Source organism: Orbicella faveolata, unplaced genomic scaffold, assembly GCF_042242905.1.
Source record: "Orbicella faveolata isolate gen_17 unplaced genomic scaffold, um_ofav_v1 contig_46, whole genome shotgun sequence".
Taxonomy (NCBI): domain Eukaryota; kingdom Metazoa; phylum Cnidaria; class Anthozoa; order Scleractinia; family Merulinidae; genus Orbicella; species Orbicella faveolata.
The window spans coordinates 10,657,501-10,679,519 of NW_028301576.1; the positions used below are offsets into that span (position 1 = coordinate 10,657,501).

Here is a 22,019-nt window from a genome sequence, read left to right on the forward strand (position 1 = left end):
CCAGTTATGTTCATCTTTCCATTGTTAATATTGTATATAATGATTGCAGTTCAATTTTTAAAAATTGTATCTGCATTTCGGATGCTTATAAAGTTGTTTAGAAACGCAGTTGTGATATATCTGACAATACGTCACTCAATTTAGACCAGTCATGAAACTTGACCCTACTCCGTTGATACGGCCACCCCGTTAATACGGCGAAATCATGGCTTGTTGGTGACCGTATTAACGGGGTCCCACTGTGAAACAGAAATTGAAGCTTCAAAAAAACACCAAATTTGAATTAAAAAACCGTCTGAAAACAGAGTCACGAGATCAAACATTAAATAATAAGTAAGTCGAATGTTCTCGCATTTGCGTCGGGATCTCGTTTGCATTATACTGCTTGCCTCCCATAACTGCCGTCGTTACAAGCCGGCCTTTTATCAACCACACGAATTAAAAAGTACGTAATATTTTATTTCGATTTAAATGCAATTAAATATCCCTAGTGAAGTATAATGTATTCCATTTCGGCATCGATATGTGTCGGGATAATGTATGACGATTTGTATAAGCACTACTGATACACAAACTCAAGAACGCGCCAACGTATCATCACAAAAGCCCTGGGAAAGCGCCCATGAAATGAAAAATAATTGCTGCTTATTTGAAAGGCTTTTCAAAACAAGGAATGGTGTTTTCCTTTTTGGAATATCTTTTTTCGTTTCAGAGATATTTACGTTTATGTATTATGCAAATTGGGAAAGTGATGACGTCATGAAGTTGCAACTAAAATGGTAAAATACTGAATAAAGAATATCTCTGTAAATATTGAAGCAGTGTTCTTCAAACTTGGCGCCTGAAATGTTCATCATCATCATCATCATCATTCAAAACGGAAAATGCCTTTCTTCTATATTTTGAAAAGCTTTTCAAATAAGCAGTAATTATTTTTCATTTCATAGGCATCTAACTCTCCCTTACATTTACACACAGTTTTTTGTTACTCTCCTCGGATGAAAATAGAGGTTGACCAGGCCGATAAAATGTCATCGCCAATACTCTTCATCAGCCTAGCTTGGCACTGGATAAAACGGCAGTTATAGTTCGCGTACTCAACTAGAATCAAAAGCAAAGTTCCACCTGCCGTTGGCATACAATGTCTTCAAGTTCCCAGGGAGAACTTGATTTTGTGAAGGTTGTAAGTAAGGTTGTTGTTCGATCGTGGTTTCCTCTTGTTCGTAAATTTTATGTTTGTACAAAGCTCTCTGAGAAGAAACAATTTCCACCACCGTAAACAGGAATCCTCTTTGCTGTGTAGATAAATAATTGGAACTGACATCATGCTCTTTACGAAAACTTGAAAACCATGGAATCCGAAGAATCTTCACCATCGAGTTAATGGCAGTGTGACGCGTGACGGTCACGTAATCCCGAGATCTATCGCAGATTCGTTGAGTCGGCAAGCATAGTTTTTATGGCAGTCACGTCGGTAATGGAAGGAGATCTCGACAAATCTTTCCGTCTCCTTTCTTCTTATCAAGCCATTGTCCACAAGGAAAAGTCACCTTCTCTTGACTCGTTAGATTCGTCACGTCAACTCTATCCAGCATCCAACCGGCTCCAAAGCCTTTGTTGTCATGCTCTATGCGCAGGCGCGTCAGCTGGCCAAGATCCAGTGCCTCGATCTTGAAGTCGTCCGTTTTTCCTCTTTCGAACAAGTTGACGAACTTTTTGGTCAGTTGTCTCTGGCCAGTGTCACCGTTCGAGCCATATAAGGTAATGGATACGTTGGCATCTGTGCCTGCGTGGGATATGTCGGCTGTGACCACTTCGATTAGATATTGAACAGGCTGAAGGTCTAAAATAACCGAAGAGAAAGAAAGTAAGTAAGTAAGTAAAGAAACAAATTGGCAATAATCAATAAGTAACGTAGGTTGGAAAAAAAATTCGATGTTGAATTTCTGACCTGTGTACACTAGTTACATGCTCTACAACTGAGCCACAGACGACTTGCAGGAGTTTGGGCACTTGTTACCGGGTTTAAATGTGGCAAGCTTGATGTGCGCTGCAAGGACAAGCCCAACTAAGAACGCTAGTCGGCAACGGTGTCGAAAGAAATGGAATGACGGTAGGGAAAGAAAATAATATTCTCAATGTAGTCTCGGATATCAAAATAAAGTACCACTATGGTCAATAACAAGATGTCCTTTCTGAAGAATACTCTCCCGAGGGGCTCGTACAATCACACAAGACAATCTGATAGATTTGGAAAAACTGAATGCCTTACATTCAGCGACTAATTGAAACTTAATATATGATGTCCTTGTGAATTTCGTCAAACACAGCAGACTATGTTTACAGTCATACCTCTAATGGTCGCCATCCTCGGTTTTTCGCAAGATTTGCACTCTAAGCGAACAGCGTCATTCTTATCAGCGCTGAGAGGAATCCACTGACGGCAGGGAAACACGTATCTGCCACAAAAAAAAGAGAGCAAAATCATGCAAATGTCTCAGAGCTAAGCACAAAAATCCTAGGTTCAATTATACGGTACTGCGAAACAACGCAAATCATAACAGCTTGTGCAGGTGAATGACCGTATTTAGAAGATACAAATACGAAAAATGATTACAAAGGGTTTTCCTTGCATTCTTTGTGCATTAACTCAGAATGTTGTAAAGTTTTAGTCCGTTTTCTCAATTAAAGAAATTTCAACGAGTTTGAGCTTCACGTTTCCTTTAAAAATACGCTGAAATTGCCTAAAACTCCACAGCAAGATAACTGTCACTAAGTGAAATCTTTGCCTTTTTATGAACACATCACAACAAGGCAAGGCAACAACTGAAACAACCTTGGCATCACTGAGATGATCACGTGATACCAGTACCAGCTCACCCGAGGTATCACTAGCAGCTCTAGAAAGTCAAGATTAGGACTGGAAGTAGCAAAGGAGCTGCGTCCTGCAAAATGAGGACCAAAATTTTTGTCTTCCGCAATCCGTCTCAATCTTGGCCAATCAAAACCATCGTTATTTCTGTTTGGTTAAATGTTATCTCCGTGATGTCTTTCTTCCTTAGTAAACAATCACGATGAGATATTAAAAGGAGATTCTGCACATAGAGAAATAGCTACTTTAAGCCAGTTCATATGCTTCAGTTCTTCTATACAGTTGCTGAACTCAAGTGAAGCGAGTAGTATGATAAGCTTACTTTTCTCCACTTTCAAGATGAGTGATAATTAGTTCATGTAAAAACCAGCCAGTCTCCTTCCCAGTCCCCTTGACAATGGAGCCTTCTCTTCTGCGGTGCCCAACTGTCACATGGGTAAGACTTCCTAGGTTTTTAGTCACAAATTTCAAACTGTCGGTTTGTCCTCGGCGTAGGACTTTGTTCTTGGGGCTGTTTTCTATCTGATATTCCTGAGACTTTCTTTCTTCCCCTTCAAGCACGATCCATGCGTTTTGTGTAGTTCCCGCGTGTTGCTTGTCACTCGTGAGGAAAGTCAGTTCAAAAGCTGTCACAAATAAAAAAAGAAACGAATAGAGGATAATAACTATTTTAAACAGAGTTTCGAATTGCAGCAAGGCAAACAGTAGAGAGCAATCCCCAGAATGAGAACCTTGGTACCATTTATCGTGAACGCAAGTGTGTAATAAATCTTTACTTCCGATCTGGAGAAAACAAACAAAATGGAGGAAAAGCTACCTCCGGTTTTGGAGTAATAAAGGCAATTAACTCCACCTTAATGATAAAATGTACATAATTTGTACATAAATTCATATTGCAACAAGATTATCTACTTAACAATCCACTTCCTCCCTTGTTCTCATGGATTCTTATGATTCGTAAATTAAAGATACTGTTCTCCAAATTCAACTATTTTTCCTCAGGCTTGTACTATCACGATTTATTTGCTAAAACGCGACGATAGTGGCCCATTCAGAAAAAGCTGACAGATAACATATTTTTCTTCACATACAGTAACCAGTCAAGCCAGTTACTTACTTGTAGGTGACCGTGAATCATTACTTTTCTTAGCGTTTGCACAAGTCAGCTCTCTTATTAGGCTGCCATCATCTTTATCCTTAGCGAGCCACCGGTTGCAGGGAAAATGATACTTTTCATTGTTGGACTCGTCGACGATTTCCACGTTTTCAAGAAACCAGTTTGCCCCGAGGAATTTATTGTCATGCCAAATGCGGACTTTGGTAAGTTCACCTGAGAAAGAAGTAACAATAAAAGTACAAATGATTCACTTTCGTCAAACTTTTGTCAATAAAATACGCTAGATTTACAGTATAGCAATTGAAAACACTTTTTGTACAGCAAACCCAGGATGCTATGATTAATGACTTCCTTCTTTAATTAAGAAAAGTGACAAATTGGGTTTTTCAAATCCTACACTGTCGAAATCAATTCGAAATCAATGATCAATCGGAGGAAAGACGTATGGATGACGTAATTAACATTTTGTTTCATGTCTTGATTAAATCCATGTTGCTTCGCGACTGTTCAGAAATTGACACACGCGCCTATCGCCTCGTTTGTCACTGTTTTGTTCTTACCACATTTTAACGTCATCTGTCATCAATATAGGGAGCTTAAGTAAACTACGATGGCAACGGTAACGAAAACGTCACCAAACAAAGGGTATAATGAGCAGAACAATGGCCATACACGTGCGTTTTAAATCTTTGTACATTTCAGAGCTGTCCTCTGCAAAACATACAACGTGAAATGACCAAGTTCTGAGTATTTTGGAGAACGTAGGCCACGACGGCCAATTTTTTGTATTCCTTTTGGAATTGATCACTCACTGGCATTAAATATTTAGTTTGAGCACGTTCTCAGACTAACTGGCGTGCTGAACAGATTCAGATAGTTACGAAGTCCGAAGGTAAAAAAACATCCATTTCTTACTAGGCGACGTCTCTGGTGTCGCCGTCGTCATTGCTTAAAGTCCTTAATTACTGAACAGACGCACGGCAACATGGAATCTATTTGTTATTAATTAACATCTTGAACGTCAATCATGTTTCAGACCACTGCTTTGAATTTTTATTTTATCTCAAGATCTACAATAAAGTTACAGGTACTTTACAAGCAATAGAACAATCGAGTGCTCTGGAAGACGTAAGGTTCAAACATTTTTTCAGAAACAAGTTTCCTTTGTCACTTACCTAAACTAAGTAAGTTCTTGAAGGTAAAGACATCAGTATGGTTCCGTTCAAACTTATCTTTGTATGTTTCAGAGTTCTTCAAAGCCAGCTCTCCACTGTCGCCATTTTCGCCAAAAATAATCATGAACACGTTAGCGTCTGTCCCAGCTCCAATCACATCTCCGGTCTTTACGTTTACCTTATATGAAGTCTCTGTTTACAGAATCGAGAACAAACCAATAACAGTAAGCGTCCTATATGCTGACGCGCTATGAGCTTGTCACGCAATCTTTCCTCTTCACGAAAACGATAACTACGGCGTGACGACCCCAATAAACAAATGCAAGGTGAGGCTCAATATCTGGGCGCTTTCCATTCAACCAAAAATGAGAATTATACTAGGGCCGCGAAGCGGCCTGAAGTTATAATTCAAATTATATGAACAGATGAAGTGAGAAATATATGAGACAACAAATGGTAGGAATTTCCCAGTTAGTGCTTCAAACCACTTTTTAACGCCATCAGAAGGGCGAACCCCCCCTAAAGAAACAATAAAAGGGGCCTGGGTATACCCACAAGGCCCTGGGACCTAGATCTCGTGGTCCCGTGATGCTTCGGTGGCTTTTTAACGCCATGGAATAGACAGGCAAAAGAGAGACTCCATAGGAGGGAGGGAAGAAGGGTGGGAAGCTCATATATTTCTCACTTCATCTGTTCATATAATTTGAATTATAACTTCAGGCCGCTTCGCGGCCCTAGTATAATTCTCATTATATTTCACAGACTCCGTTCGAAATATATGAGACAACAAATGGTAGTTTTTAACGCTGCTACTAAGAGCAATAAAACAGCCATGATTCCACATAACAAAACATTTAAATTATGTATATATATTATATATATAAATCAAAACTCAACAGGAGAATAGCTGAGTTTACAACTGGATCTACTTTGAGGATAAGAACCCAGTAGCAAAGTCTGAAGTAAACAAGGGTTTATAGTAAAATGTTCTGAAAATTGAAGCAGAAGACCAGTCGGTCATTGACATGATAGTCGACAGCGGGACAAATGCATTGACAGCTGCTGTCGTAGATGTACCACGCACAGAGTGAGCTTTAAAAACGTGACTGTCTATTCCTGCTGCACTCATAAAAGTTCGTAGCTAACGCCCCAACGATGTAGAAGTGACCGGTTTGTGGGGGCGTTTAAATGAATTAAACAACTTATCGGGAAGATAAGACGGGATAACGGGTCGAACGTTCCTGGATGATTTTAGATATTGTCTAAGACAATCTATGGGACAATCTGGTCAAAGCGGGCAAAAAATGCTTCCGCTGGTTTATCTGCACTGCCGGTTTTTCTAGGGACGGTGAGTTTGAGAAAGCACCCCTTCTGGAAGGACGCTGCAATGTCTGAGATCCAGGGAAGCCAAGTTCAGGAAAGGTTAATGCAAACAGGGTGACTAACTTCATTGAGATAGTTTTAAGTAGTAGGGTGCTGTTTTTCCCCGAAGAAATCATGTATTTAATCATAACATCAGCATTCCAAGTATGGGAATACCTGGGCTTTGGAGGACGTTTATTGGGAACTCCTTTAAGGAACCTAGTAACGTAAAGATACTGACCCATTGAAAAAATCGTCTATCTTGGATGAGTTGACGAAATAGCAGAACGATGGACGGTAAGTGATCGGTATGCTGAGCCTTCGTTAAAGAGTTCTTTTAAGAAAATTAGAATGTCACTTATAGATGACGAAAGATGATCAATTTGCCGTCCAGTGATACGAGGTGGAGATACTAGTAGCTGCAATGAGTAGATCGGCAACGTTTGTTGGAATGCCCTCAGCTTGGAAACGTTATTAGAGATGTGAAACACGGCCAAGTGAAGGCGAGGATACATTGGATGAAACTCGGTTCAGGTCGGTCGGGTCCGTTACGAGGGTTGGACCGTTCGGTAGCAACACTGGCTGAGATATAGAAGTCTCAGCAGAATCAGCCACCAGGGCTGGGCTTGCCAAACTGGAGCAACGAGAATTAGTTCCGTTTGGTCGCTTGGTACCTTCGTCAGGGTTTTGAATATCAGATTGAAGTGGGGTGGGGGGGGCATAGCCCCGTAGAGGAGCCCAGTTTATCGTAAAGGCTTTGTGTAGACGGCTCCAGGGTCGGGTCTCCAACTGATGTAATCCGTGAGTTGGTTGGTTAGACGACTCGCAAGCAGATCCGTCTGACAATTCAGCAGAAAAGGCTGAATAATTGTTGGGACCAACTTCCACTCGCTCATGTCCTTGAATTCTTTGGACTCCTTGTCCGCTGAGACGTTGTCTCTTCCTGGGATGTGGGAAGCTATCAAAAGGATGTCTCTTTCCTGACACCAATCCCACATCTCTAAGATCAGAGTCATAAGTTGGCATGAGGGAACGTGTACCCCCTTTGTTGTTGATGTAAGCGATGGCGGTAGTGTTGTCTAGCCATGGAGATACGGTTACGTGAGACTTACCTTTGAGACAGGTTTTTCAGTAAAGCCAAAAAAAAAAAAGGACACCTTTACCTCTAGATAATTGATTTATTGGATAGACTCTTTCGTGACCATCCTTTTGCGCCCCAACTTTTCTTGGATGCGTCAGTTGTGATCATATCCGGCGGAGGAAGGTGCACGGGATTGCCGTTTGCATTGAGGGTGTGTTTCAACCACTAAGCACGTTCTACTTTGGCACTCGGTGAGAGGGCAATCAAAGCGTCGTAACAATCCTGGTTCATTTGTAGGCCTCTTATCAGATCTGACTGCAAGTGACAAAGTGTAATGGAGCTCGCCAAATGGCTGGTCTCGAGGACTCTAACAGGCCTATTAAACTTGCTAGGTTTCGCAATTTGATACTTTGAGCAACGAGCAGCCGGCGATAACAGTCTAAAATTTTGTTGGCCTTTTCTGCCGGTAGTGATATCATCATGCACATTGAGTCGATTTGGAAACCCGGGAAGGTTATCACTTGTGTTGGAATCAGTAATGATTTCTTGAGGTTTATTTTAAAACCTAGGGACTGAAGGAGAGTCACTACCAGCTGAGTATTTTTCACAGCTACCTCCATTGTGGCAGCCAAAAGAAGAAAGTCGTCCAGGTAAATAAGGACTCGAATGGCCTTCCTCCTCAGGAATGCCGCAACAGGTTTTAGAACTTTCGTAAAAATTCTGGGGGCTGAACACAGGCCGAATGGAAGAGCTTTGAACTGGTAACATGTTCCCTTCCAAAGGAAGCGAAGGAACTTTCGGCAAGACTCGTGAACAGGCACAGAAAGGTAAGCAACTTTCAAATCTCTATATGTTTGTATAAAATCTCTGGTATAAGCAACGTCTTTAGGCAACTGAGGTTTTCCATCTGGAAATGCTCGTTTACAATGAACTTGTTCAAAGAACGTATCACCGGACGCAAAGATCCTCCCTTTCTGAATACACGAAACAGAAGGCTGTTAAAAAACTGTCTCTGGTAAAAGGGGTCTTATGTATGGCCCCTTTTTGCAATAACTCGTTCACTTCCTGGGATATTAGGAGTGCCTCCTGACCCGATGTTTGGATAAGTGGTGGAGACTTTTGAAAAGGAGTTTTGAGAAACTTATATTGTAACCTGAAACAATTGGGAGAATCTGCGGATCCCATGTTAGGGTTCTCCAAGGCACTATGCACTCTGGGAGTCTGGCCGACGTCCCTTCTGGGGAGGGGGACGAAAAAGCCTGTTTTTTGAACGAGGCCCTTAGTAATTTGACTGAGATTTAGAAGGGATGGAATACCCAGTGGATTGATGCTTGTTAAAGGTGTCTCCTCGATGTCTGCTTTGAGACTGGGACTATTACTTCATCTAGAAAAGGATTTCCCTGTAGTCTGTGCCAAATTTCTTGAGACCCCTTGACAATTCGGCCTGTTTTGAGGCCAAGGAGGGGACATCATCTCTAAATAGCCATGATTTTGCATTAGGCAGAGGTAGTTCCGCGAGGTTTGTCCTCGAACGGTTTATGACTGCGAGGACTCTCTGTCGTACGTTTCAGGATAGACATTTGAGCATTGGCTGAGCCTAAAAGGCAAAGAACTTGTTCAAAAGCTACTTTAATTTCCTCATAAAGTGGAGCTGAATCATTCTTGATACAATCATGAAGGCCACAAAGTGGACCCGTGGCAATTAAGATAGCACACTGAACATTAAACATTTCCTTATCCCTTTCTTGTACAAACTTTTTCACTTTAAAATGTTGCTCGAGTTTTAGAGCAGAGAGTGCATCCACTTCAGGAGTCGCCCAATCATCCAAAATAACAAGAGATGACTGGTAAGATAAAATGTAATTTTCTCCAAAAATTAGTATCCAGAAACTTGGAGAAAGAAGCTGATGGTTTCCAGGAGGTTGACTTGGCAACTGGGTCGAATAGCCCATAATCATCACTAGATTTCAGCTTCGTCAGATGTCTTGCTAGACTCTGTTAGTGCCTTAGTAGGCTCTACGGGTGCCTGAATAGGCTGTACGGGTGCCTTAATAGGCTCTACGGGTGCCCCAACGGGCGTAGTAGCAGTCTTAAAAGACGCTTCGGTCGCCAAAGATTCGCTAATCCCAAAGCCTGACGTTTCATCAGCCATAATCGACAAAGCATCATCATCAGTATCTGCAATAGTTTCTGGCTGATTTGCTCAGGACGCAAACGAGTCTCTTCGGTTGGAAAGACGTTCCATCGACTGAAGAATCTTCTGAAGGGAATCGTTTTCGTCCTTGCGCCGTTTCGATGGGGACCCTTCATGATGTATGTCAGGCGACGAAACAGAGTTTTGGCGGGAAGATGGCGACCGAGAGCGAGACCTTTTTCGCGACTTGTGTCTTCTACGGGACATGTTCAGCAATTTTAAATATCCTGAAAAGCGACAAATATCACCTAAAAGAAACCTACTGTGTAAAAACACAGAGGCAAAGCCTAAAAAATGGTTAGAATTTGCAAAAACGCAGGGCAAAAGCAAAATACTTACCGAATGGTTTGAAGCACAAGGAAAAAAGCACCGAAGCATCACGGGACCACGAGATCTAGGTCCCAGGGCCTTGTGGGTATACCCAGGCCCCTTTTATTGTTTCTTTAGGGGGGGTTCGCCCTTCTGATGGCGTTAAAAAGTGGTTTGAAGCACTAACTGGGAAATTCCTACCATTTGTTGTCTCATATATTTCGAACGGAGTCTGTGAAATATAATTCCGTTTTGTATTTCCGAAAACTTCTGGTGGCGAATGAAAGGGCATTTTCCACAAACTCCGGAAAAGAAGACAATCTCGCGAGCTATACTCAAATTTTAGAACATTTATTATCAGAAATTTCTATTCCCCTTGATTTTCATCCCGCAATTTCCGGAATTTCCGGTTGAATGGGTCGCATTTCGGAAATTTAACAATTTTCGGATTTTCTGGAAACTTTCCAAAGGAATTTCCGTACCATTTGCTCCCGTTTCGAAAATTCCAGAATTATCGGTTGAATGGAAAGCACTCTCTAACTCTCTCTGGTGAGCGGCAAGACTAAGACCTCTGGGCGAAATTGGAAATTGAGTCACAACTGATCTGGCTCAGCGGTTGCTTGCGCTACTCATGTTTAAACGCCATTGTTCAACTAGGACGCAGGCGCAAAATCAAACCAGAAAGAGGATTTTCTGACTCCGGTTTGTTTTTACTATTTTCCAGAGCGTCGAGCGTCGAAGGCACGGGGTCTGAGAACGAGATTGAATGACGCTGCTGACAATCTGGGACATTAGAACGACTCCGCAACCACGCCTGTAGACCAGTTTTACAGAAAGTTTCACCACAGACGGAATCTGGGCCAAGGGTTTTGTTTTGTCATTTATTATCAAACCCTAGTCAGCGAGAAAAAAAAATCTTGGGACATTTGGTCTGATTTTGGCGGGGAAAACAGTTCAAAACTCCTTGTGTGCAGTATCGCTGTAAAGCTTATTCTTCCGGTTGATAACTATTATTTGACTCGCCCAAACTACTCGTGGAATTACATAACACTCGCCGTGAATATTTTTCCACCTAATCCGCAGTCAACGCGTATTTTGCCGTTTTGATATCAACTTACCAGTCAACACTTCTTCGCCATCAACCTCAGCCGGTATCTCTTGGACTAACTTTCCATCTCCTGTTTTGGAAAACCACTGATTGGATTTAAACACGCTCACGCAGTGGGTCTCCATGTTTCTTATTATCATCTGTTTAAAAAATAAATAAATAAATAAATAAAAACATACAAGTTATTGTTTTCTCGAATTTCAAATTGCCGCTACCTACGTTTTAGTTTTAGTTTTTCCTCCTGAATTTAACATAGAAAGAGCACGAAATGTTTAGTTAAAGTGTCAATTTGAACTGAAAGGCTTTAAAAGTTGCAAGTTATTCTACAATTATGACCAGGTCTTAACACTATGACATGATAAGTTTTCCTTTCAATAATTAATAGCTACATGTATATTACAGTTGAGTATATGTGCCCAGTCTTTGCAAGGATCTATAATTTCCAGCATTCTTTGCTTTTATTGAGGATTCCATAATCACCTTGTTACCTGAATCAGTATAAATATGGAAAAAATGTCATTGGGAGGTGTGATCGAAGCAATATAGTTGAAAGCCTTTAAGTTCAACGTTTTTCAACAGAAAATGTCGTCCAATTTTCAACGTGTTCCTCTCGAATTTCTAACAGCAAGTAAATGGCACAAACGTTTTCAATTGGTCTTATCTGTATGTCTGGAAGACTTAATTTAACTTCAATACAACAACACACTTATGGGAAAATCAAACATCACCCGACACCGATGTAAGTAAAGATCGCTCTGTGATGTTACAAATATAAAGAAAAATTCAATCCTCGGTGAGCTAAATAGTAAAATAAAATAAAATACCTTTTCCAGGAACCAATCGGGACGGGTCCCTTTGCCGTCGACTGCGATTCTGGCCTTCAGCAGTTTTCCCACATCATCCAAGTCCATTCTTATGAGATCAACACCGCCTCGTTCAAAACGGGATTCATCTTTATCGAGCTCAAACTCTGGAGTTGTACCTTCAGATCCGAACAATGTCAGGGAGATAGCTGAATCTGTTCCTGCTGATTTCACGTCACCCGTGTACACAGTGATCTCGTGTGGCACATCTGTGAGACAACGAACGATACGATTACAATTTCATATTTTATGACAAAAACAAACGAACTCCACGTTAAGACAGGAAGCCGTTTCTTGATCAAACACGAGGCAGTGTTCAGCACCGTTTGTGAAAACGATACTGCAGTTTTCGCGCACTCTCCATTGGTTACATGCTTTCCGCGCTTCCCACTGGTTACAAGGTTTCCGGTGTTTGCCGTTAATTACACGTTTTCCCACACTTGCTACCAGTCAAATTTTCTCGCGCCTCTACTGGTTACTATCAAAGCTTTTTTATTAGTGTATTACGCTCAACTCGAAAGCTCATTGGCTACTTTGGTCACTGTTCACAATTAAATATCGTTTCTTCTAGTTAATTTCCATCTGTATTTATTTTTCCTATATCACTGTAAACCATTTTACGTTAAGTTGTTTTTCGGTAAATAGTGTGCGATAATAAAAACTGAAACGCTATTTGCGACCGGAGTAATAGGCCATATTCGTGCTCTCGGTATTGGACTGGCACTAGTTTTCAACTGAGGTTAATGCGGGGAGTCTGTTCGAATGTATAAATAAATCTCTTTTTCATGATACTACCCCGCGTGAGTCTTTACTGCAAGCTAGTTCTAGTCCAATACCGACAACACGAATATGGCCTCTTGTTTTACATTCACGAAAGTTGCTGAAAATGTCGACAAGCCAACAACACGCCAACGAACTTACGTGGTTTATAAGTGACAAGCTGACCGTCCGACGCAGACAGCACTCGCACCACTTTTCCATCTTCCTTGTTCTGTGACAGCCATCTGTTGCAAGGAAAGAAGTACTTCTTACCGCTGGTCGGCACATCTACTTCAACTTCCTTCACAAACCAGCCGCTGTCTGCGCCATAACCATTGTGAGACAGCTCGACTTTCTTCACTTCACCGACATCTGCAGCCTCTATAGAAAACGTCTCCGTTAGGCCTGGAGAGAATCCCTCTCTCTGTATGAGCACTAATGGGATCTTTTCAGAAGCCGCTTCACTGCCTATAAGCACTATGTGTGCCTGCGCTTGAGTGCCCGCATCTGATTGGTCGCCTGTGGTCACGCGGATGGTATAAGCGATAGCTGTGAGAAAAACAAAATGAAGAAACGAATATTTGTCAGAGTCCTTGGAGCAACCATAAATATAAATAAAACTTCACTGTACATAGTTTCCGCCATGAAATGATCAACTAAAAGAAATATTTGACGAAATCTACCCAGAGGACGAAAGCTGTATAAAAAATCAAATTTATAAAACTGGTTGTCTAATAGCCGAATAAGTAAAGACGACTTTAAGTCCAAACACACATATGGCAAATTTACTTTCTCTCAGCTCACGTTCTCTAGAAAACTAACAGAAAGTTTATTAAATTTTCTTAACCGAACATTACGTTGTCGTCGTTGCCGTTCGCTTACACGTCCTGATATCAAACAAAGCGACAATTTCACTCTTTCGCGCTGGATTAAAGCAATTAGAACAAAAAATAAATGACCATCAGGGAAGCAAATACAAATAAATTATCCCATCCTATAGACATTACACTTCTTCTCAATCTAATAGGCCATATCCGTATCCCCGATATTGCGGGGAGTCTTTTTAAATGCAAATGACATTTATTTCTTTTAAAAGCTACAGTTGTAGTTCCAGTCCAAAAACGAGAATACGAATAAGGGCTATTTCTCTTAAAATGGCAACACAGCTGATGAGAACAACGAAAATCATCAACTATCTCGAGACATTATCTCGATGTTCCACCAAAATTCTCAGCACTAACATAAAAAGAAATGTAAGGAAATAGCTAAAGAGAATTACTCTTTCCAGCTTGTTGCTTACTTTCACGAGGAGCCGCTGCTTCCTTCTCGCCTTTACCAAACTCCTCCATAAAAATAGCATCGGCTGTTGCACTTCGGCTTGCCGTCGGTAAACTTTCGTTGCTTCGATGTAACGAGCTCCGACTGCCTCCGAGACTGCTCCGACTGTTTCTCCGAGGACTGAGGCTGCTGCTTTGGCTCAAGGACCCGAGACTCATGGCGCCCAGTGTGGAGCGTTCACCCTGAGAAACGAAAACAAGCGATGACACGATTGGTATAAGCTCTAACTCCACAGTCCCCAATGTTGAAATTAACCACACAGTTGATTGCAAAAAGAACACTGTCACAGTCAGGTAAAACGTATATGGAAACAGACGATCGCGACCCAATGGATTATGGGAAGACAAGTCTTAAAGGCTTGCTTTTGACATTCAAGATTCTTGCCGTATGAAAAGAGAATACCATGTCCGACAGAGCGAGTCGCCAATGTCGGCAATTTACAATTACCAATTGCGTCAATACAATCATTCCAAGATGGGGGTTGTAAGAAGATTTTTAATGAAAAAGCCAGTGATTTATTCCCTTAGTTTTACTAACTGTAAAGGATTAGCAAGATAGAAACCATTTAAGTAAACGTAATTGACATGCGAGTGGCGTGAGTACCAAGAACAGCTATCCAACCACCAAGAGTCATAATTAAGGGAGCGTTCCTGTTAACTAATCCAGTTTCGGATTTAGTAAATCCAGTTTGTTCCAACAACATAACAAACAGGGACATATGCACTACAGTTTTTTTTCAAATGTGTGAAGTAAAAGCAAACCAAAGTAACCACACAACCACACATGTGTCCGGCGCGAAGCGCGGGAAAACTGGTGCAAGCAAAGAGCAGTTGGTGTTAGTTTTACTTCTTATTATATGAGGAAGTCTTAGGCCAATCAGTAAGCGTGGAAACGAAAAACCAAAGTAAATGCGAGTTACTTGCTACCCTCAATGAAAACTTCTCGACTGAAAGACGTGGTTCGTTTAGAAGGTATACCTCGTAGCCTTTTACATAAAGTGTACGTTGAATTTTTCCCTCTTCTTTCTTCTTGGACAGCCATCTCTCACAGACGAAAGGATAAAGCTTGTCTGTTTCCAGGTCTCGAATCTCCACACGATCCACATACCAAGAAGGACTAATTTTGGAATTGTCATGGCGAAGCTTCACTTTAAAAAGATTTCCAAGTTCAGCGGCTTCCAGAGCAAATATATCTTCCTGTTGAGCATGAAAGAAAGAATTATGAGAATTGTGGGAAAAGGAGCCTCATTTGTTAAAGGGGAAACACCTAGCGAGCTAAAAGCATTCCACAACCACTAGGTAAAAAAATATATTTTTTTGAAAAATTTCTGTCCCAAGGAACGAAAGAGGGCATTAAAGTTATGGCAGTCTAACTACAATGTGCCTTCGTTATCTAAGCATGATGCTGTGCAAAAGTAATACAACACGAAGTTGGCCGAAGTTTGTTCATTTTTCAACCAAAAATTCACCGATGAATTGAGAATCCGATGAATTGAGAATGAGAATCTTTCCGAAATGTAAGCGAAAATTCGCAATCATTTCTTTCGGAGAGCGCGAGAGGTGAGTGAAAGCTTAAGGAACGAGACGAAGCTAACGTAACTTTCGCGCCCACAAAAAGCAAGTGACTGCTATACAGCTGGTTGTTGAAACGGTGTTCCTTATGATAAATGAAACTCTGGCAAAAACACAGCAGCAAGCTGGACACTCACATTTCCTCTTTCAAACTTGTTGCTGTATGTCTCTGACTTGCCAAGCTGTCTCTCGCCCGAGTCTCCGTATTCCCCATATATGGTAATGAACACGTTGGCATCTGTTCCCGCACCTTTGACGTCACCGGTGAAGACGTGGACTTTGTACTTTCGAACTGCAAATGAAACTCAAAATATTAAACTTAAAACGAAGCTGCGCCACAAGATACCAAGTCATGTTTTCGCGATGAGAAGATTACCCCGACGACAAAAGTTTAGCAAGGTAGAATAACGATCGAGGAATACTAAGACGGACAACGATTTGAACAATTTCCACTCCATTTTCTCAAAAGTTCAAACATGAATGAGGCAGCTGGCGGGAACCCTTTAAACCTTAAGAGTGATCAGGATGAAGTTTCTCCGGAGAACAGTGGATCATAAATAAGCATATCAGTAATAAGAAAAGAGAAAACAGTCAATGTGTCTCCAGTCTTAATAACTTCTCCCAACTAATACTACAAGAAGTATTTCAAGTTCGGTGGGGAGAATTTTCGCTTCGACACTGCCTCAAGCATACTTACGTTCCAGTGTTTCCTGAGCGACTTCTTTGGTCTCCACTTCTCCGTCCTCTGTCACTGATTCTTCAATCACCTTTTCAGGGACAAGCTCTCGTACAACAGAGCCATTGTCTTCGTCCTTGGCCAGCCACCGCTTGCAGGGGAATGTGTATGTGGTGGAGGTTTCACCGTCTTCTTTCAAGCGCCGCACCTCGACTTTGTCAAGATGCCAGCCTGGAGTCATACCTTTATTGTCGTGACCGATTCGGATCTTTTCGATCACGTCGCCTACATTATCAAGCTGAAAAAAAAAAAACAAAAAACAAAAAAACAATTGGAATGGTTATGAAACTGGGCAAACATCAAAGGAGCAAGCAAAGATGTCCAGATTTCTGTTTTAAGGTCCACGACCGTGTACAATCTTTTGTTTTTCGCTTATACACTATGCATGAATTACGCAACCAAAACGTTTCGAATGGTTAGTTCCTGAGCATAAAGAAGTAAAGAACTATTGTGTTTTGTGTAAGGTCAAGACCAAAAAAGAGAACAAAACACACAACAAAGCACTCTGTCGGGTTTCATAGCCATTTCCCTCTATTAATTATGATGACGGGATAACGAAATAAATGTAAAATCAATTACCGAACGTTATCAATAGAGAGAAAGAAGGAAAAGAAACCGCACTGGACAAGCATCCATTCAGGAGAAGTAAAAATACTCTTCAGTTACTTCATGCTATGAAAACCTTGAGCACTAGGAGAAAGCAATGGTCGTTGCTCTTTTGACCCCTGTTTGCCGCGTTCAAATCACAATATTGCTAAATTGCTGTGGTTTTCTTTGAGTTCTCGTAGTGCTCTCCCCCACCCCATTTTCCACCACTGATGGCTCAGCACAACCACTTAGTTTGCTTTTAGGCTCTTACTCTCATCTTGCAACACAACAACAACAACAAAAAACAGCTGTGACGGAAACAGTGGCTGTGTTTAGAAGAGACCCACCTCCTTGACGAACTGATCAACTGAGCCTCTCTTGAAGGAGTCCTTCTGCTTCTTTGACGTGTCTGCCAAGAGCACCTCTTCAGTGCAACCATCAGATCCATACAACACAATGTATACACGTGCTGAAGTACCGGCTCCCATCATGTCAGTCGTGTACACTGTCACCTCATATGGGACGTCTGGGAAAGTTAGTAACCACAATTACAAAGATAAATACACATGTTAATTTACTACGGTAATGCATACATTGTACATTATGCACACATTGACTAATGCATATCCATAAATTTACTAGCCAATACATACATTTATTATTAGGAAAGTTAGTAACCACAATTACAAAGATAAATACACATGTTAATTTACTACGGTAATGCATACATTATACATTATGCACACATTGACTAATCTAAATCCATAAATTTCCAGGCCAATACATACATTTATTAAGGTTACGTAATGCTTGCATACATTTATTATGGCAGGTGACGTTCCCCGACAAAACTGCATGAATTTATGTGCTTATCACAAGTCCCATCAAGTTTTTACGGTTATTGCAATCATCAATTTATTTCTGAACACTTTAGAAAGAAGAAGGCCGTGGGAAAAACTTGATAAAATCTATTTCAGAGGCAAATTAAAAAGTCTCAAAAAAGGTCTGGAGTTTTCTGTTGGAGAGGGGCTGAAAGAAAGTCTAGTAAGGAAAGGAGACTGGAAGTTATTTAATCGCCCTTTTTCCTGGTTGGGGGGGGGGGGGGGGTGGAGAGGGGGGCCGTCCTGTTGTTTTTGAACTTTTTGTCCAATCCTCTGCTCACTACTTATACGTCTTTCTCAAATGGAAACCTTTCAATCTACCTAAAACTAATGTCCTTACATGGCACATAAGCTTCCTCTGTGTCCACACCGGGAAAGAGCTCTCTATCCAACTGTCCGTCATCTTTGTCTTTGTCGAGCCACCGGCCACAGGGGAACACCACTCTCTGACCCAGCGAGGGGGCATCCACTATCACCTTGTCCAGGAACCAACCGGCGAAACCACCCTTGTTATCATGGCCGATCCTACAACGAGAATAATGAAATGAGAAGTTGATATTTGCTATGTTGTTGGGCAAAGGAGAAATATTTAGTCACCCACTGATCAGGTTTACAGAATATATTTTAAAAAATATGCGGGAAGTGAAGCAAATACGTGCATTAAGACATTTTCACAACTTCGCAAAAAGCTTAAGCTAGGTGACACAAGTTTCTGGTCCTGAAAAATTACATTTGCTATAAATTAAGAAATCGCTGCCAAAATGAAAAGAACTAACGTAGCCGAAGATTCGTTTAGAAACCTGTCATTCATGGCGTCTTTCTTTGAGCAAATTAGAGAATTATGAGTTTAGAGTGTTCAATCAGTCTAAAATTATTTTTTGAAGTTAGAATAACGGGTAAGAGTCGGAATTAGAAGGAGAAAAGAAGCATAATTTCATTTAATTTTGGGGCGTGTTTAAACTTTACCTGATCTTTTGAACTTCTCCAACCTTGGCATCAATATTGAAGACATCTGTCTGGCCACGTTCAAACTTGTTCTTGAATGTTTTAGAGGTTTTAAGAGGAACTTTGCCTGTGAAGAAAGAGCTCGGTTATATCACATGATTTATAAATATCGCCATAAAGTATTCTACCTACATGTATCGTCTCTGAAGAGACAACAGGCTAAAAAAAAGATCATGTTCAGAAAAGATTGCTTACAGGTACAATAAATTGTCAACCAGGAAAATCGCGAGAATTCAGGGCCGTGCCCCATTTCACCCACCCAACAGAATAACTTACAAGACGAGCGTGTCCAGTAGGAAACTTCGACTTAATTTAAAGATTTTTTTAACAAAAGGTATTACTATCAGTCAACATTCTGTTCGCGTACAAGCAAATCTAAGACCTGAGTTTAAAATTGAATTCTTATTCGGCTAACAACTTACCCGTATCTCCTTCTTCTCCATACATGGTAATATATACATTGGCATTGGTCCCGGCCCCTCTGACGTCACCAGTGACAACTGATACTTCATAGGTCGTGATACGAGCTTTACGGGAATAATAAAACAATATAACAAAAGACTGACGATCATGCATTCTTATAATATATATTAAGGCAAAGCTAACTTATCCTCTAACGAAGAGTTTTTCACACGGACGGTAGACCATGAAGACTGAAGTCTATACACTGGAAACATGTGTTACGAATTCTTTTCTTTAAGATTTCCAGTACTACACCTAACGCTATTAATTTCGTACAGTTACATTTCGTTTTTTCCCGCAGTGTAATTAATGAAAAACAAAATTTACGAACAAATCAAAGGCTGACATAATTTTGACCTCATGTGAAAATTTCCCTTTGACTTGTGCGATGGCGATCGAAGCTCTCTGGAGTTTCTTTCTTTTTTCCGTTTTTTTTTTCCCGCTTTTTTCTTTCATGAAGGAGCAATAGTCGAAGAGTCTCTATCTCGTGAGAGCTCGTTTAACTTTACTTGCCAATATTTTTTGCGTGTTCAGAGGCGAACTTAACTTCACAACAAATACCATAAGCCAACTTAGTAAATGCCAAAACGAGACAAATGGTTACAAACCTTTGGCCTCAAGATCAACTCCGTCCACGTTGGAAATAACACTTGCTTTCCTAGATAAAGTTCTCCTTCTGTCTAGTTTCCGAGCTCGTTCATCAACAACAACAAGTTCGCGACAAATCTGCCCGTCATCTTCACTCGTTGCTAGCCAGCGGTTACAAGGGAAGACGTAGTTCTCCTCGGCTAGTTTATCTTGGATCTCAATTCTGTCCAAATTCCAGGCGCTCTTTAATCCGCTGTTGTCGTGCCACACTTTAACTTTGCTTAGTGGACCAAGGTTCACGCAATTGAACGAAAATATATCCTCCTGAGAGAAATAAACGATATCTGAGTAATATCGAGCTAGACAAGCATAGGAACTAGAATTTTGTTAATCGTGGAGGTTAAAAATCAAAACCCAAATTCTCTTTATGCATCATCAGACATTTCTTCTCATGTTAGCTCAGAGAATTTGGAAGTAAATTAAGACAATACTCCCTAGTTGATGATTTTCATAATTCTCATCGCCTGCTACTTGACATTGAGATGGAAATGTAAAGGGAAGTTAGCCTTTGATCACCCATGAGAACAAACTCTAACACAGAGTTCTTGGAGTCACCAGTCTGTCTGGCGTTACATCGAGAGGGCATGACACAAACGTGACAAGATCGCCGAAAATCCTCACTTCAAGTAGTTCCAGCCACGTTTCCACCGTCTCTTTCCATTTTGCAATTCCCGTTCGTTCACACACTAACCACACAGAACACTGAACGCACGAAAACCGCCTCGTGCTTTTTTTTTTTCAAAAACTTCAAACGCTATATCCACAATAGAGCATTCTTTTCTCTAATAGCGGAGCTCCGCCCCCAAAGGCCGCGAAGCGGAGCCCAATACTCATATAGGAAAGAAAAGGAAACCCATGAGTTGATTTTCTCATGGTTATCATGGCTAGCGGTATTGCTCGTGGGCGCATACGCACGAAGGGGACGACGACGACGACGACGACGACGACGACGACGACGACGACGACGACGACGACGGAGTCGCGCAACATGGCGGCCATACTCCAAAGTAATAGGTTGACAGCGACATGCAGCCTTGGTTTACCGTGTACTTCTTTGATATTGGACATCCATGTTATGATCAATTGACACCTGTCAAAACAAGGTATCCGCTGACCAGTATCACGTGACCATATCGCGGGCTAAAGTTTACCAGTCATCGAGGTCACGTGTTTTTTTAATTGACCGCTGACTACGTGCTGGCTTTCGATTGGATCGCGGGCTCATGTCAGCTTAAGTTGTTGAAAACATGGCAGGATTGTTCGGAAGCCGGTTAACGCTAGGCCAAGATTAAACGTTAACCGAATTAGAACTTTTTCTTCTATACAAATGTTTTTTTTTTCTGCTTTGCTTTGTGTATATGGTGATTATTAAAACTCAAAACAGAAGGCCAAACAATATAAAGAAAACCTCATTGCAAAGTTACACAAAATCAAAATTTTACCTTTGCCTGGGTTCGCTTAATCGGGCTCTGACCAACCCGGCCCAGGAGCTACGCTTTTAGGCTGGCCTAAATCTACATATTATATAAACGAAAGAACGCAATTCTTACATTGTTCCTTTCAAACTTGTCCATGTGAGTCTCGGATTTTTCCAGTTTCCGCTCCCCAGTGTCACCAAGCTCGCCGTACACGCAGATAAACACGTTGGAATTCGTGCCAGCATTGGAAACATCTCCGGTAAACACGTGCACGCGATAGGTGTTTTCTAAAAGGATTCACAAAAAGGCCGATAATTAGAACAGAAAAAACATCTAGTGATGAAGAAGCTTTACAGTGCTTCTTATGTGTAAGGTCTTGTTACATACGCACCAGAATAGCCCACTTCCGAGTTGCCTTAGGCCTCTCTATCAAAGCGAGGCTTGGTGCAAATATGAAAATGAATTTAATTTGCATTTGAATGAAATTTCCTTTTCATATGAAAGGATGGGCACCAAGACTCGCTTTGAGAAA

At 41.1% G+C, this 22,019-nt stretch overlaps 1 protein-coding gene and 2 pseudogenes across 1 annotated transcript in view; all 3 read right to left on the reverse strand.

Moving 5' to 3' along the window:
* Nucleotides 1–438: 438 nt before the first annotated feature.
* Nucleotides 439–22,019, reverse strand: part of LOC110047368 (lipoxygenase homology domain-containing protein 1-like) — a 42,789-nt gene continuing 21,208 nt past the window's right edge. The window contains exons 27-44 of the mRNA XM_089278395.1: nt 21,620–21,774; nt 20,030–20,333; nt 19,382–19,486; nt 18,921–19,026; nt 18,295–18,479; nt 17,421–17,599; nt 16,447–16,723; nt 15,887–16,041; nt 15,156–15,374; nt 14,141–14,360; nt 13,003–13,389; nt 12,043–12,290; nt 11,229–11,358; nt 5,165–5,356; nt 3,990–4,202; nt 3,195–3,498; nt 2,353–2,459; nt 439–1,843 (exon numbers count right to left, since the gene is read on the reverse strand). Of these exons, the coding sequence (XP_089134521.1) occupies nt 1,467–1,843; nt 2,353–2,459; nt 3,195–3,498; nt 3,990–4,202; nt 5,165–5,356; nt 11,229–11,358; nt 12,043–12,290; nt 13,003–13,389; nt 14,141–14,360; nt 15,156–15,374; nt 15,887–16,041; nt 16,447–16,723; nt 17,421–17,599; nt 18,295–18,479; nt 18,921–19,026; nt 19,382–19,486; nt 20,030–20,333; nt 21,620–21,774 (3,863 nt within the window). The 3' untranslated portion in view covers nt 439–1,466. The remainder of the gene's footprint in view (nt 1,844–2,352; nt 2,460–3,194; nt 3,499–3,989; nt 4,203–5,164; nt 5,357–11,228; nt 11,359–12,042; nt 12,291–13,002; nt 13,390–14,140; nt 14,361–15,155; nt 15,375–15,886; nt 16,042–16,446; nt 16,724–17,420; nt 17,600–18,294; nt 18,480–18,920; nt 19,027–19,381; nt 19,487–20,029; nt 20,334–21,619; nt 21,775–22,019) is intronic.
* On the reverse strand, nt 7,071–8,163 carry LOC149098341 (uncharacterized; annotated as a pseudogene).
* Nucleotides 8,887–10,353, reverse strand: LOC149098342 (uncharacterized; annotated as a pseudogene).